The sequence below is a fragment of the Macaca thibetana genome, chromosome 13 (assembly GCF_024542745.1).
Source record: "Macaca thibetana thibetana isolate TM-01 chromosome 13, ASM2454274v1, whole genome shotgun sequence".
NCBI classification, from domain to species: domain Eukaryota; kingdom Metazoa; phylum Chordata; class Mammalia; order Primates; family Cercopithecidae; genus Macaca; species Macaca thibetana.
Genome location: NC_065590.1, coordinates 18,371,137 through 18,387,229, shown reverse-complemented (window position 1 = coordinate 18,387,229; position 16,093 = coordinate 18,371,137). Strand labels below are relative to the sequence as shown.

At 52.8% G+C, this 16,093-nt stretch overlaps 1 protein-coding gene across 1 annotated transcript in view; it reads left to right on the top strand.

Moving 5' to 3' along the window:
• Nucleotides 1–16,093, top strand: part of SH3RF3 (SH3 domain containing ring finger 3) — a 376,001-nt gene that overhangs the window by 281,691 nt on the left and 78,217 nt on the right. Inside the window, exon 5 of the mRNA XM_050753008.1 lies at nt 5,712–5,815. Coding sequence (XP_050608965.1) covers nt 5,712–5,815 — 104 coding nt within the window. The remainder of the gene's footprint in view (nt 1–5,711; nt 5,816–16,093) is intronic.

Genomic DNA, 16,093 nt, shown 5'->3' with positions numbered 1-16,093 from the left:
GGGGACTGTGGGTCCACTAGCCCAAGCCAGGAGTGAGGGCTTTCCCTGCACGAAGCACACTGGGGTCCTCCGTGTCCTGTGAGTGGGATCAAGAGGTGTAACTCCCCTCCAGTGGTCCCGTAGGGGTAGTCACCTGCCCCAGGAATCACCCGTGCATGTCAGCAAAGCCAAGACGGCTGGGTCCGTCTAGGTCCTCGGCTTCCTTGGCCATTCCACAGCGTGCAGCTCAATGAACAATGACATCCCCTCTGAAGCACCGTCTCCCCTGGACTGCGGGTCTCCTTCTGTTTCTCAGGCTGCCCCATCTTGGCCTCCGTCAGGGCCCTCTTCTGGGTGGCGTCCCGCAGGCGGGGCCAGGGCGTCCTCCCTCCTCACTGTCTCCCAGGCCACTGCACCATCTACCCTGTTGGCTTCAGGACCATTATCACGAGCTTTGTTGAGGGCCTATTCTGTGGACTTAGAGTGACTGCTTTATAGACTATGGATTGTCTTACTTGGTACCACAGCTCTGTAGACCATACGAGCCTCCACCACCCCATCTTCTCATGTCTTGGGGGCTCTGTCCTCCACTGCTTCATTTCTATAGTCTTGGGAGCTTTGATTCAGGTTTCATCTGGTTTTTCAGTTTTTTAGGCAGGAGGGTAAACCTGGCCCGTTACCATTACGGTCAGAGCAGAAGTTCATGACCCTCAATGGACACGATGATAGATCGGAGGCTCACAGGTGCCATCTTGGCTATGGTCACAAACACAGGTCACGCACCTGGGAGCTAAGGGCTTTGCCACGAGACTGCATTGCCTCGTAGATCAGCTATACATACATGACCCCAGATCTGCTGCCCAGGCCAATCCCCTCTGAGTTCCTGGTTGGCGGCACCAGCACCCTCATCATCCACACTGAGACATTTCCAGGCACACCAAATACTGCGTGTCCAGCAGCGAGCTCATGGCCTCTCTGGTCTCTTGCTCCTGTCTCTCCAACAGCATCTCCATCTGGCCAAGGCTGGAAACTCAGCCCATGCTCCTCCCTCAACGTCCTTCAGACCTAATCTTGTTGGTGGAGAAGGGAATGATGGCCCCCACACATATCCAAGTGCTGATCCCGGAACCTGAGAATGTGTCATCTGACGTGGCAAACGGGAAAAGACCCTGAGATGGAGATGCTCCTGGATCACCTGGGCCACCTCAGCCACAAAGGCCCTCCCGAGAGGGAAGCAGAGGCCAGAGTCAGGGAAGGGGATGGGGTGGTGGAAGCAGAGGCGAGAGAGAGGAAGACGCGCCACTGCTGGCCTTAACGTGGAGGGGGCCAAGGAATGTTGGAAGCCTCTAGAAGCTACAAAGGCAGGGAATGGAGTCTCCTCTAGACTCCCAGAGGGAACACAGCCATGCCACACCTTGATTTTAGAACTTCTGACTTAAAGACCTTCTGTGTGATTGTAAGCCCCTGAGTCTCTGTTCGTTTCAGCAGCTGTGAGGATCTTACACCACGGTGTGGTGGCTAAGCACGTGGCCTCTGCATGGGCTGAGTTCGAAATACCCATCGCAGGCTTGCGAAGGTTGAAAGCATTGTTCCGGGGAAGTGCCCAGAGCTGGGCCCAGCCATGGTAGGCTCTGCACAGGGCGAGTGCTTCAGTCACAGGTGCTACAGTCGCGGCTGCTATTCCTACTAACAGCCCCCTGAGCGCGTCCAGGTCCCCTCCTGGCTCCCTTGCCGTCTGCCGGTGCAGGCTGGGCTCCCTCGCACTTCCTGATGGGTTCCCTGCAAAGCTGGCAGGTCCTGGCGTGTGGCTGCCTTCTCCCTGCCCGTCTTGCAGGGATTCCGTGCCCTCAGAGTGAAGGCCCTCTCCGGAGGCCCCGCACAGCCTGTCCTCATCCCATGGGGATACTGCCCCCTTTGCCTCCAAACCCTCACTTTATCTGGCCTCCCACATGAGCTGGCCCGGGCTCCTCTAGGCCCACCACCCACCCTCACCACCTCCCTGCCGTGGCTTGAGTGTCCCCTCTGAAATTCATGTTGAAATTTAATCCCCCAGACGCAGCGCTGAGAGGTGGAGCCTTTAAAAGGCAGTTAGGTCATGAGGGCAAGGCTGAATCATCACTCGTGGATCCCTAGACTCATGGGAGCGGGGCTAGTGGCTTTCTAAGAAGAAGGAGCAGGACCTGAGCCAGCACGCTCAGCTCCCTCGTCATGCAATGCTCTGCGGAGTCCCCACCAGCAAGAAGGCTGTCACCAGAAGTGGCCGTGCGGCACTGCACTTTTCCAGTCTCCAGAACTATAAGAAATAAATTCCTTTTCGTTATAAATTACCCAGTTTTAAGTATTCTATCGTGAGCAACACTAAACAGACTAAGACATTCCCTGACAGGCCTGCCTCATGCCTTTCGAAGCCCTCCCAGCCACGCCCAGCCCAGGTTAGGTACCTGTGTAAGGGGCCTGTGCACGCTGAACTTCCCGGGGCTCCTACATGCTTAGAATTACATGTCCAATCCAGGCACAGTGGCTCACGCCTGTAATCCCAGCACTTTGGGAGGCTAATGAGGGCAGATCACCTGAGGTCAGGAGTTCAAGACTAGCCTGGCCAAAATGGTGAAACCCTTTTTCTATTAAAAATACAAAATAGCTCAGCTCACTGCAACCTCCGTCTCCTGGGTTCAAGCAATTTTCCTGCCTCAGCCTCCCCAGTAGCTGGGATTACAGGCATGCGCCATCACGCCTGGCTAATTGTTGTATTTTTAGTAGAGATGGGGTTTCACCATATTGGCCAGGCTGGTCTTGAACTCCTGACCTCATGATCTTCCCGCCTCAGCCTCCCAAAATGCTGTGATTACAGGTCTGAGCCACTGCACTCGATATTGTGCCATTGCACTCCAGCCTGGGTGACAGAGCAAGACTCTTGTCTCAAAACAACAACAGCAAACAAAATAATAGCCGGGCGTGGTAGTGTGCACCTGTAATCCCAGCTACTCAGGAGGCTGAGGCAGGAGAATCGCTTGAGCCCGGAAGCAGAGGTTCCAGTGAGGCGAGATCTCGCCACTGCACTCCAGCCTGGGTGACAGAGTGAGACTTCATCTCAAAAAAAAATATGTCCAGTGTTTGGCCACCTGGATTGCAAGTCCCACACAGTCACAGGCCATGGTGTTCCCCATGGGGGAGGGAACACCAGGTGCCTCGAGTGTCCGTGTGTAGCCTGTTGTCCCTGTGCTGGACCTGCTTGGTAACTATTTGAGTGGGTGAGTGAATGACCCTAAGATCCTTCCCACACGTTTCTTCATTGGACACTGGAGAAAGCAGCACGGGGACACCCTCTCCTCTGCACAGATGCCTGTGGCAGGGAGGGCCTGGTGGAGAGTGAGGTGGCAGCTTCTCCTTCTCCCTCCCTTGGGGTGTCTCTGCCCTCATACTCGCTCTCCAGCCCCCACCTATACCTCCATGGATGGTGACCCATGATCTGGACCGGCTCTGGGGAGTTTTCTAGAAGGAAAGTGATCCTGGCATTGTTGGGACCTCCTGGTCCCTGTCTCCCTTCATGGAGAGGGCAGGTGTCCCGGGCAGACAGAAGACCCTGGAATCCATCCGTGGGAAGGAATGCCCCCTTCCAGCCCTGTTCCCACATGGTACTCAGCCTTTCCTGCTTCTTCATGTAACCGAGGGATGAGGTCCGTGAGGGGCTGCCCTCTGGACACCTGGCTCTCTCAGGAGCCTTTGAAAATCAAAGGTTTCTCTCACAGTGTCTGCATTGCAATGGAAGTCATTTGAGACTTGGAGTTACCCTAGAGACACAATGGGGGTCTCTCAGTTGCACCTGCTCATTCTGCCAGGCGCACTGGGTTTAAACAGGAGGAAGAAATCGTTTCTGACTTTGTAGACGCTGCCCGCGTAGCATGGTTTTAGGCTCTGCTCATGATCACTGGTCAGGGAGGGCTGTGACCAGCCAGGGAGGGGCAGGTAGGTGGCCGGCAGCATGCAGAGGTTATCAGTTAAGCAAGGCCAGACCTGGTCAGTGAGTGATGAGAAAGCTGAGAAGCTTCTTGCTCCTAAGCTAAGAAGGTGGTGTGAGGCGTCAGGGTACAGGGCTGGCTGCCTGCCTGGGGCAACTTCCAGGTGGCTCTCCCTCCATCTGTATGGTCTCTGCTTCTAGTGCCTTTCACTCACCTGAGGACACACAATGGGGACACAGGCACCTTCCCCATTCAGAGCCAGGCAGCCCCCGCACCCCGCCAAACCTGTCTTTGTCCAAGGTACCTGCAACCTGGCCGCATCCTCTGCTCCAGTTTCTGCCGGGACTGCTATTCTGCCCCATCCTCTGCTCCAGTTTCTGCCGGGACTGCTATTCTGCCCCTTGTCAGGCCTAAATGGGATCCTCGAGGAAGGGAGGAGACCTATGGCTCTCTCCTTGAAGGGAGATGGACCCCTTCCTCCTCCAGGCTCCCCGACAGCCCCTCTGATGGGGTATCCTGGGGCTTCCAGAGCAGTACCACAAACTTAGGTGGCTAAAAGCAACAGAAAGTTGTTCTCTCACAGCTCTGGAGGTCGGAAGCCCCAAGTAAAGGTGTGGGCAGGTCTAGTTCCTCCCGAGGCTGAGGGGAGTCTGTTCCGGGGCTCCCTCCTGGCTTTGGTGGCTGCTGGCATCCTCAGCACCCCTTGGCTTGTGGATGCATCACTCCCATCTCTGCTCCGTCCTCGTATGGGCTTCCTTCCCCTCCACATCCCGCTCCTCCTCCTCTGTCTTGTAAGGATACTCATCACTGGATTTGGGGCCCACTCTAATCAAGGATGATCTATTCTCAGGCTCCTTACCTCATATCTGCAAAGACCCCTATTCCAGATAAGACCACAAGCACTGGTGCCAGGGCTGGGACTCGGACAGATGTTTGAGAGGGACACAGGTCAGACCCCTCTGCCATCAGATGCCTCTGAACAGGAAGACAGGACACTGTCCTAGGGAAGGCCGGGGCAGGGCGAGCAAGCTGGGTGGTAGGGGGACCTGGGGGCAGCTCTGCCCTACACGGGCTGGGGCTGAGGATTCTCCATGTAGGAATTCCCTTGGCAAGACCATGGTGCCACCCAGATTCCTCCCTCAGCCCCTCCACTGCCCCTGGAGAGCACAGCGCACCACTGATGCTGACCATTCCTCGGGTCATCTCCTCGCTTAAAAAACCCTTGAAGCTTGGAACACTTTGGGGTCTTGGGGGGAGGGGGGCGCCCTGTGACTCCCGGTCCTCTTGGCCTGCTGCTCTGTCTGCTGTCATGGGACTACTTTTCTTTAAGGATTAATCTCCAGTTCCTGGGGATGCTCTTTTTAAATAAGCTCTGTTTCCTAGCATGAAAGATTTCGTGTGGATTTTTTTAAACAAACACAATAATAATTAATTCAAGGTCTAAGAACAAAGCGAGGTCTGGAACACGGCCTCTCCGCGTCCTGACTATAGCGTGACGCTGACCAGCCTGGACGCAGGCCGTAGAAGGCTCCCTGAGCTGCTGGGAAGGGGCTCTCGAAAACCACCTCAGGGCAGGGGTCCTGGGCTGCCAGGCTCCCTCCCATGATTGGAGAACCATTTTGACAGTCCAGGTAGGCACGGCACTTTGGAGGCCAAACAGCCCGGCAGCTGGGGAAGCACAGGCACCTGTGGAATTAGCCTCACCTTGCATTTCTCTTTCCCTTGGATGGGGTCTCTGTCTCCTCACTCCTGTCCCCTCTTGTCTGTTTCCAGGATGCCTCCTCCTCGGCAGGATCTACCCCCACAGCTGTCCCGCGAGCTGCCTCGGTGTCTGGAGAGCAGGGCACGCCTCCCAAGGTCCAGCTGCCCCTCAACGTGTGAGCTGCCCTTTGTGTCTGTCGGGGTCCCGTGCCTGCAGCCCTCCCTCCTGCCTGGGCTGGCCTGTCCACGTGTGGTTTCCGCGGGGTTTTCCCATGTGTTACTGGTTGACCAGTATAGTTATGTGCATCTAATAACACCACTGAAAGGAGAGTGTGGAAGACAAAAAAGTCTAGCAGTTCCTTTTGATGTTGATGTTTCTAGGACATTTCTTCTAAGCAGGGAGGATATTCAGAGTATTCACAATGCAGGTCCCAGTCAACAGGAGAGGAGCCAGCCGTAGTGTGGAGCAGGCTCTCTCCATAGCATGGAAAGTCCGAGATTGGCGGGGAGAGGCAGGAGGGAAGCAGGTGCGCAGAGCAGTGGGTAGTCTAGGAGCTTGGGCAGCCAGTAGTCACCAACTGCTTGGAAGTGGTTCTGTGTTTCAGCCTCCATCCCAGGGCCACACCAGCGCATGCCAGCTGCATCTCATCCCCAAATAGAACCAGATGAATCAGTGCTAGGAAGTGAGATACTTATCTTGTTTAGAACATCTGCCCAGTTAAATTACAGCTCTTAACAGATAAGTGCAATTTTAAAATTCCCCATTTAAATCATGCTCTGAAGAATTAGACTCCCTTTTGCTCTTGTGTTTGGCAGAGCTCAGTCACTGGAATGACTGTGTTAACGTGAAGTCTATGAACTTGGCAAACAATATGACAAATACAGAAAGCTCTGTCAATGCAGGCTGGGTCAGAGGTCAGAGGGACACTCAGAACCTGTGTTGTTGCAGAACAGGATGTATTTCTTTTTTTTTTTTTTTTTTTTGAGATGGAGTCTTGCTCTGTCTCCCAGGCTGGAGTGCAGTGGTGCAATCTCGGCTCACTGCAAGCTCCGTACCCCAGGTTCACACCATTGTCCTCCCTTAGCCTCCCAAGTAGCTGGGACTACAGGCGCCTGCCACCACGCCTGGCTAATTTTTTGTATTTTTAGTAGAGACAGAGTTTCACCATATTAGCCAGGATGGTCTCGATCTCCTGATCTCGTGATCCGCCTGACTCGGCCTCCCAAAATTCTGGGATTACAGGCATGAGGCACTGCGCCCGGCCGAACAGGATGTATTTCAAGCAAAAAAGTATTTTGAAGAGCAACTTGCCAAGCTTCAAAAGGTCTAGAAGTTGCTCAGCTGCTGGCACACGCTCAGCCACCTCTAAGCCCAGTGGAAACGCCAGCCTTTCTCCAGTGGTCGGCAAGAAAGCTTCCAGTATCCTCCCACTGTGATTAAGCAATGTAATGAAAGGAATTTGAAAGGTGCCTATTTTTTACCTAGCTTCCTGAGCAGGCTACTTCCGGATGCCTTGAGACTGGTATTCAAGTTTTCACCAGCACTGGACAAAATAAAACACTCCCTCCATCTCCTGCCATGCTCCTAGCTCAGTTCTGGCAGCTTCAGGCAAAGCTGGTGCCAAGGAGGCACATGGGAGGGTGGGGGGTGATGGGTTCGCTCCTCTTGAAGAATTGGATGCAGAATGCTATCTGAGGAAAGAAACCTGCACCCACAGGGGATGGCCCTGATGGAGTTTCCCAAACGAGAGGCAAGACACACGTCAGGTTGCTGAGGCCATGAGTGCTTCAAGGGCAAAGCCCAGATGGGTTTGTTTTGGAGTCCCCATGACCAGCTGAATGCCTGTACACAGGCTCTCAGCAGCTGCCACTTGTTCTATGAGAGCAAAGGCCTCCCCTTCCTGGGTGCAGAGGGCTCCGCAGCGTGAGGCGAGCTCAAGGATTAGCCATCCGAGAAGGCTGCTCTGTCCCGGAGACCCAAAAGGTAACAGTTCCAGGCATGTCACCCCTCAAGAGTTGTGAATATTCTGGAGGCCTCAACCGTGGACAAACCTCCAGGTCCCGGATGGCTTCTGAATTTGGTGCAGGTGTGGAGGGACCTCTTCTTCACCCAGTTCCCCTGCCCTGGGGGACAAGGTTGCTGTGACCTCTAGCCCTCCACCGTCTCCCTCTGGGCTTCTTCCCCAGGGAAGGGTACCTTCCACTCAACTTGAGATTTGGGTAAGAGGGAAGGGAAACTTACGTGTCGGACAACATCCTTCTAAGGATGACAAGGATTTAGGTAGGAATGTGTCTGCAGGTGACACAGCGGCCCTCCATGCAGCAGCTGGATCATGGGCAGCATGACCTGTAACTGGTGATGGTCCGTTCCATGTGTGTTCGTGGCTGTTATACTGAGATACTGAGTAGCAGTCACACGCCAGGTAACATTACATACGTTACAGCAGCATGCATGATGCATTCTGCAAACATGACATCCTTTATTTTATCCCCAGAGAGGAAAAGATCAGACTGACCACATCAGTTTATGAGGGAGGGGAATTAGCCTGACTGCTCACCTGTCCTCTTCCGCTGTAAGACGCTGGTATTCCCACACGTACCTTACCTGTGGCAGGTACCTGGGGTGGGGGTCTGATCTAACCATTGTTCCCAAAATAGTATCTGTAAGTCACGTTCAGAAGTCTGAAATTGAACATGAGATGTGCTGTCGTTGCAAAAACAACCACAGCAAACAACAGTGCGCTGCTGCCCGGAGAATGATGGCTTGGGGACTCCAGCCAGGGCCCAGATGGGGCTGATGTGAAAGTCAGCCATGCAATGACTTCAGGAGACCTTGTTCCTGATCTTCGTAATTGCATAGCTTTGACCTCTCCAGGCCACATCATGTGCGCTGAAACATGAGCCCTTGAGATTAAGAGGCCTGATCCCGCACGGTTAGCATGTCGATGGCTGGATGATGTTCTTGCCCCTTCTTCCAGCATGTGAAAGGCTTCCACGGCATGGATTCCCTAAGGGCTCAGTTGCCTGGAAACACAAGAAGGGTCTCAGTTTGCTCACCCAGTGCATGGAGGCGACTGTGAGTCTGCAGAGACATCTCCCATTCCTGCACCCCCTTTCCACCCCCTACTGTGTTGAGAATTCCACTGTCTGGCCCTGGGACTTGTCCGCTATTCCTCTGACAGACCTGCTGTGATTTGGGGAAGCAGAAATCTGAGTGTCTGCTCCTAGAGGCCATGCTCCTGGGCACGGCCAACCCACCCAGAGGGTCTCAAGGTTGATGAAACGCTGTGAGTAAGTTGCCCCTGATTCGGAAGGGTTGATTCTCACCTCCACTTCTTCATGGGCATCTTAGAGCCACTGCCTGATGTGAAGAACCAGAGGAGGCAGGGAGAGGGCATAGGGCTACCCTGCAGGAGCCATCCAAGATGTCCCGTCATCACCTACAGCAATGGAGGAGGTGGAGGAGGAGGAAGAAACATGCATCAGACAGACATGCCTGGGTCTGGCTTGATCTGCGTGCCTGCAATCCGAGAGCAACGTAACTCTTGGCACAGAGCCTTGGTCTAGGACTGCATGTCAGCCTGCCATCAGAGAAGGAAACTTCCACAGTCGATGGGTGCAGTTCATCACCTGCAGGGAAAACCAGGTGCCCTGTGAGGTGCATGACCACCCAGATGGCACCTGAGGGGCCTGGGAGTCCTATCCAGGAGCCCAGAGGAAGACTTAGGGAGAGGAGGGGGTTGGCCTGCAAGAGGGAAAGGGAAGCCCAGGGGAATGGCGGCCAGCAGTTTTCATCCTCCCCTGCTAGGGTGCAGACCAGGGTCCCTGGATCTGGTGGTTGACATTGGTCATGTGAGACATGCTCTCTGTCATGGCAGGGATGACCTCGCAGGCCTTGATGTGATCCGGAGTGGCCTCCTCATGACCTCCCACTGCCATTTGTGCATGTGGTCAAAAGGCCACCAAACCAGCCTCAATAACAACAGTCCCCACATTCTAGGACACAGGAAAAGGACTGCTGACCAAACCATGCCAACACAAGACAGGGGCACCTTCCACTGCCAGTTCAGAGAACAGGCTGGTGCTGCACTCAGCCTGCAATGGACTGGATCAGCGTGAGTTCAAGACAACAGACTCGGTAAAATAAGTCCCTGCCAGGCTTGGAACGAAGGCCTGGAGCAGCAAAATCACTGGGTACTGCTCCCAAGAGGTGTCTTAGAGGTCAGCCATCTAGCCTCCTCTGACAGTGCCCAGCCTTGTGGTCAGCCTGGCCCCATGGTCAGCCCTTCCAGGCATTGGCGGCACCATCCTCAGGATATTACAGATAGATGCGACCAAGAATATGAGAGTGAGCCTGAGAACCACTGGAGGGGTGAGTGCTCTTCATCCACACCCCTGCCGCCTGCACCTCTAGAGAGAGGGCAGAGCTGGGACCCCAAGCAGGTGGAGAAGTGGAGGAGATGCAAGTGGGAAGAGCAGAGAATTTTATTGAGAGAGTCTCTGGATGACATAGAGCCTGGCGAGCAAAGGTCAGAGATGTCTGGGGCCGCTGCAGGGCCAGCTGCAGTGGAAGGAAGGAGATGCAGGCCCAGGTGGTAGCAGCACATCCCCAGCGATACCAGCATTGTCTACCTCCAGGTTGGGTTTCCTGGAGGCAGACCCTGAGATGGGGAGGTTTTTGGGGAGTGCTCTCAGGACACACCTGAGCTGTGGCTGAAGGGAAGCCTCGTTGATCCTCAGGGCTCTGGAGCTGAGACAGCCCTGCGGAGTTTCCCCATTGGAAGTGAGCCAGTGCTGGCTTCAGGCTGCCCTTTGAAGAGGTAGTCATGGGTGATGATGCACTCTGAGGGAAATTCCCAGCACAGCCACCACAGTGAGTGATCAGCCACTCATCGCCCTTCAGAGGCCCGAGGCTGGGCATCCCTGGGCCCTGTCCAGTGGTGGGGCTTCAGCCTCAGAATGCATCTGAAACACAGGCAAACCTCATTTCATTGCACTTCATTTTGTTGTGCCTCACAGAGACTACATTTTTTTTTTTTTTTACAAATGTAAGCGTTGGGGCAACCCAACATCCACCAAGTCTAGTGGTGCCATTTTTCCAACAGCATGTGCTCACTTCGAGGCTCTGTGTCCCATTTTGCTAATTCTCATAATATTTCAGACTTTTTCATTATATCTTTATGGTGACATGATCAGTGATTTTTGGTGTTACTGTTGGAATTGTTTGGGGCACCATGGACCATGCCCATATAAGACAGCGAACTTGCTCAATGAGTGATGTGTGTGTTCTGACGGCTGCACGGACCCACTGTTCCCCCATCTCTCTTTCTCTCCTCAGGCCTACCTTTTCCCTGAGATACAACGACATTGAAATCAGGCCATTTAGTAACCCTACATGACCTCTAAGTGGTCAAGCAAAAGCTAGAGTTGAACATCTCTCACTTTCGGTCAAAAGTTAGAAATGATTAAGCTTGGCGAGGAAGTCATGTCAAAAGCTGAGATAGGCTGAAACTTGTGCCAAACAGTTATCTAAGTTGTCAATGAAAAGAGAAGTTATTGAAGGAAATTATAAGTGCTGCTCCAGGGAACACATGAATTATAAGAAAGTGAAACAGCCTGATTGCTGATATGGAGAATGTTTGAGTGACCTGGATAGAAGATCAGACCAACTGCAACATTCCCTTGAGTCAAAGCCTAATCCAGAGCAAGCCCTAACAAGCCCATGGAGTTGAAGCCCTAACTCTCTTCAACTCCATGAATCCTGAGAGAGGTGAGGAAGCTAAAGGAGAAAAGTTTGAAGCTAGCAGAGGTTGGTTCATGAGGTTTAAAGAAAGAAGCCATCTCTGTAACATAAAAGTACAAGGTAAAGCAGCAAGTGCTGATGGAAAAGCTGAAGCAAGTTATCCAGAGGATGTAGCTAAAATCACTGATGAAGGTGGTGACACTAAACAACAGATTTTCAGTGTAGACAAAACAGCCGTATATTGGACAATGATGTCATCTAGGACTTTCATAGCTAGAGAGGAGACACCAAGGCCTGGCTTCAAAGCTTTAGAGGACAGGCTGACTCTCTTTTTAGGGGCTAATGCAGCTGGTGACTTTAAGTGAAGCCAGTGTTCATTTACCATTCCGAGAACCCTAGGGCTCTTAAGAATTATGCTAAATCTACTCTGCCTGTACTCTGTAAATGGGACAACCAAGCCTGGATGATAGCACACGTGTTTACAGCATGGTTTCCTGAATATTTTAAGTCCATTGTCAAGACCTACTGCTCAGAAAAAAAGATTCCTTTTAAAATATTACTGCTCATTGACAGTGTACTTGGTTATCCGAGAGCTCTGATGGAGATGTACAAGGAGATGAATGTTGTTTTCATGTCTGCTGACACAGCATTCATTCCTCAGCTCATGCATCAAGGAATAGTTTAGATTGTCAAGTGTTCTTATTTAAAAAGTACATTTTTTTAATTTTTTTTTTTTGAGATGGAGTTTCACTCTGTTGTCCAGGCTGGAGTGCAGTGGCATGATCTCAGCTCACTGCAACCTCCGCCTCCTAGGTTCAAGCCATTCTCCTGCCTCAGCCTTCCAAGTAGCTGGAATTACAGGCGCGTGCCACCACGGCTGGCCAATTTTTTTTTTTTTTTTTTTTTTTTTTTTTACTAGAGACAGGTTTTCGCCATGTTGGACAGGCTGGTCTCTAACTCCTGGCCTCAAGTGATCCGCCTGCCTTGGCCTCCCAAAGTGCTGGGATTACAATCGTGAGCCAGCGTGCCTGGCCAAGAAGTACCTTTCATAGGCTATAGCTGCCATAGATGGTGATTTCTCTCATGGATCTGGGCAAAGTAAATTGAAAACCTTTTGGAAAGGATTCAGCATTCTAGGATGAACATTTGTGATTCATGGGGAGGTCAAAATATCAACATTAATAGGAGTTTTGAAGAAGGTTCTTCCAATCCTCATGGATGACTTTGAGTCGTTGGTTCAAGACTTCAGTGGAGGAGGTCACTGCAGATGTGGAGAAACAGCAAGAGAACTAGAATTAGAAATTGAACCTGAAGACATAACTGAATTGCTGCAATCTCATGAGAAAACCTGAACAGAGGAGGAGTTGCTCCTCATGGATGGGCAAGAAAGTGGTTTCTTGAGATAAAATCTACTCCTGGTGAAAATGGCGGGCACATCATTGAAATGACAACAAAGGGTTTAGAATAGCTCATAAACAGTTGATAAAGCAGTAGTAGGGTTTAAGAGGATTGACTCCAATTTTGAAAGAAATTCTACTGTGGGTAAAATGCTGTCAGACAGCATCAAATGCTATAGAGAAATCTATCATGAAAGGAAGAGTCAATGTAGCAAACCTCATTGCTGTCTTATTTTAAGAAATTGCCACAGCCATCCCTGCCTTCAGCCACCACCATCCTGATTAGTCAGCAGCTGTTCACATCAAGACAAGACCCTCCACCAGCAAATAAATTATAACTCCCTGAAGGCTCAGATGATCATTAACATTTTGGGGCAATAAAGTATTTCTTTCTCTTTTTTTTCTTTTTATTTTTTACGAGTCTCGCTCTGTCGCCTAGGCTGGAATGCAGTGGCTTGATCTCAGCTCACTGGAACCTCTGCCTCCTGGGTTCAAGTGATTCTCCAGCCCCAGCCTCCCTAGTAGCTGGGATTGCAGGTACTCGCCACCACACTAGGCTAATTTTCGTCTTTTTAGTAGAGACAGGGTTTCACCATTTTGGCCTGGCTGCTCTCAAACTCGTGACCTCAGGTGAACCACCTGCCTCAGGCTACCAAAGTGCTGGGATTACAGGCGTGAGTCACTGTGCTGGACAAATAAATTTTTTTTTTTTTGAGATGGAGTCTCGCTCTGTCACCTAGGCTGGAGCGCAGTGGCACAATCTCAGCTCACTGCAAGCTTCACCCGGTTCATGCCATTCTCCTGCCTCAGCCTCCCGAGTAGCTGGGACTACAGGCACCTGCCACCACGCCTGGCTACGTTTTTGTATTTTTAGTAGAGACGCGGTTTCACTGTGTTAGCCAGGATGGTCTTGATCTCCTGACTTCATGATCTGCCCACCTCGGCCTCCCAAAGTGCTGGGATTACAGGCATGAGCCACCGCGCCCGGCCAAATAAAATATTTGTTAATTAAGGTATTTACATTTTTTTAGACATAATGCTATCGCATAGTATGTTTATACTATACAGTAGCCTATTGTATACAAATAGGTGTCCCGCACGCTCCTCTGAGCATCTGCACTCATCCTCGCCCTGCCTGCAGCTCCTGGTCGTCTCTGAGCTCCTGAGCCTGCTTCAGCCCTTCCGCAGGACTTACCCAGCCCTCCCCAGCCTCCTGGCCTCCAGTGCAGCCCCTGACAGCACTCCTGCTGTGGGTCTTCCCTGCAGAGTGGGTGCTGCACCTGGATGGAAGAGGTGAGGAGGAAGCACACACCTCCCTAACTCGAGCCAGCATGGCCCTGGGAGAAGAGCAGAAGTGGGACTTCTGGTAGGAGAACTGGGAATTGTTTACTTATTTTAGAAGAAGCATGAGCAAGCCACCATCTAGAGGAGAAAGGGGATGAAATTAGCGGAGGCACTAAAATACTTCGGTTTACTCTGATTAGAGCAGAAGAGAAATCTGCAGACAATTAGCAGCAAGTGAAGATCTTGCTATAGAAATAAGGAAGTGGTATGGGTAAGCGAAGGCTGTGCTGTTAGTTTCAACAGGCTGCATGTGAAAGCAGACACATGCCATGCCCAGCTGGGTCAGCCGAGTCGGCCCAGCCGCCAGCCTATCCTGTCTGTGCACTGTCCCAGGTGCAGTGAGCCCCTAGCCCCCGTGCCTGACTGCACACCATGCCTGGAGGAGGCTGTACTTGTCCTCAGCAACCTGCCCTCAAGAGGTGCTTTTTCTAATTGGCGTGAAAGCCCTATATACGCTACCAGGCAGTGGTGAGGAAGGCTCTCTGATCCTAAAATCCCATGATTGCCTTAAATAAGTACTTGAAGTACCAACCTGTGAGAATCTGCAGAGGTGATGTCTGAGCATGTGGGGTGGTCTTGAGTGTTAATGAGATGCCCTGAGCACTCCGCAGGGCCTGTGTTGAGCTGCCAAGGTGTTTTGAAGCAAATGGAAAGTGAGAGTTGGGCCCAGGAGCTAGGATGATGTGAGCCCTGCTACCTACAGGTGCCGCCCGGTTCTCCCTGCATGCCAGGCGCAGGTGCTTGTGTCTGTGAGGACTGGCTCGCCACTGAGTGCAGGGGACGCTGTCCAGCTCAGCCAGGAGACTCTGGACTGGCAGTCCTGACAGGACACAACTCACAGACGTTGGTGGGAAACAGGGTAATAGGCGATGCCACTGTGGCTGCAGGGGACAGCGGCAGAGACCCTGAGAGGTGGGAGGGAGGCAGGTTGGGAAGGGCCGGTCTCAGCACAAATTGCTCTTCAGTGTGGCCCTTCCAAGGCCTCCTCTTGAGTACCTCAGGGAGGACAGCAGATGCAGGTGACCCCCGCCTGGGCCAGGGCCCCCCCAACGCGAGCCGCATGCCAGAAAACGGAGCCAGCACATCCATCTGCTTTTGGTGTCCCCTACGAGGTGCCCAGAGGGAAAAAAAAGTAGGCCGAGAAGAGATTTTCCAAAGTGAAGCCAGGCTTATTTACATTCCGCTTCCCCCAGCAACCTGCACCTAGAGGCCGAACTTTAAATAGAGACCAGAGTGAAGGATTACTCATCGACAGAACAAACTTAAAATAAGACAAAGAGGCCCAGTGCACTAGTGCCGTGGTGCACGTCAGGGCAGCATCTCCCTACGGGTGGGCCACACCGGGCCTGTGCTTGGAGCGAGGGGTCGGCATACCCCATTCAGGACCCCAGCCTCCCCGAGTCACACCTCAGTGCGACTGCCGCTCTCACCTTGCCCAAGCCCTGCCCCAGCTGTGCCCCAGGCCGCACCGACAGCTCCAGCAGCCCAGCCCTGGCCCTACCCCTGAACATGCGTGACCATGGACAGAAGCTCCATCCCCTCGAACGGCTGTGTCCGCAGCCGTGAAACCTCTGCAAGAAGGCCACAGACAGCCCTGGGGAGGAAGCATGTTGCACGGGGCCTCCTGAGCAGGGATAGCCCTGCGAGGGGTTCCATGCTCCCAGGCCACCAAGCTCCATGCTGTGCGGGAGCAGTGGTCTGGAGGGAGAAGTGGCCCAGCCCCAGTCGGCGTGTAGCCACAGCCAATCCATGGAATGAGGCCTCCATGGAGCACAGGCCACTGAGCCCCCAGCTCTGCACCTTGCCTACCAGCCCAGCCCAGGAGCAGGAGGGAGAGGAGTCCATAAGCTGTGGTCAGCAGCTTGGGCGTGTTCTGAGCCTGCCTTGGCAGCTGATGAACCCCCGACTCCAGAGCAAAGGCAGCCCCGGACCCCAGAACCAACTAAAAGGAGTTGTTGGTGCGGCCTGAG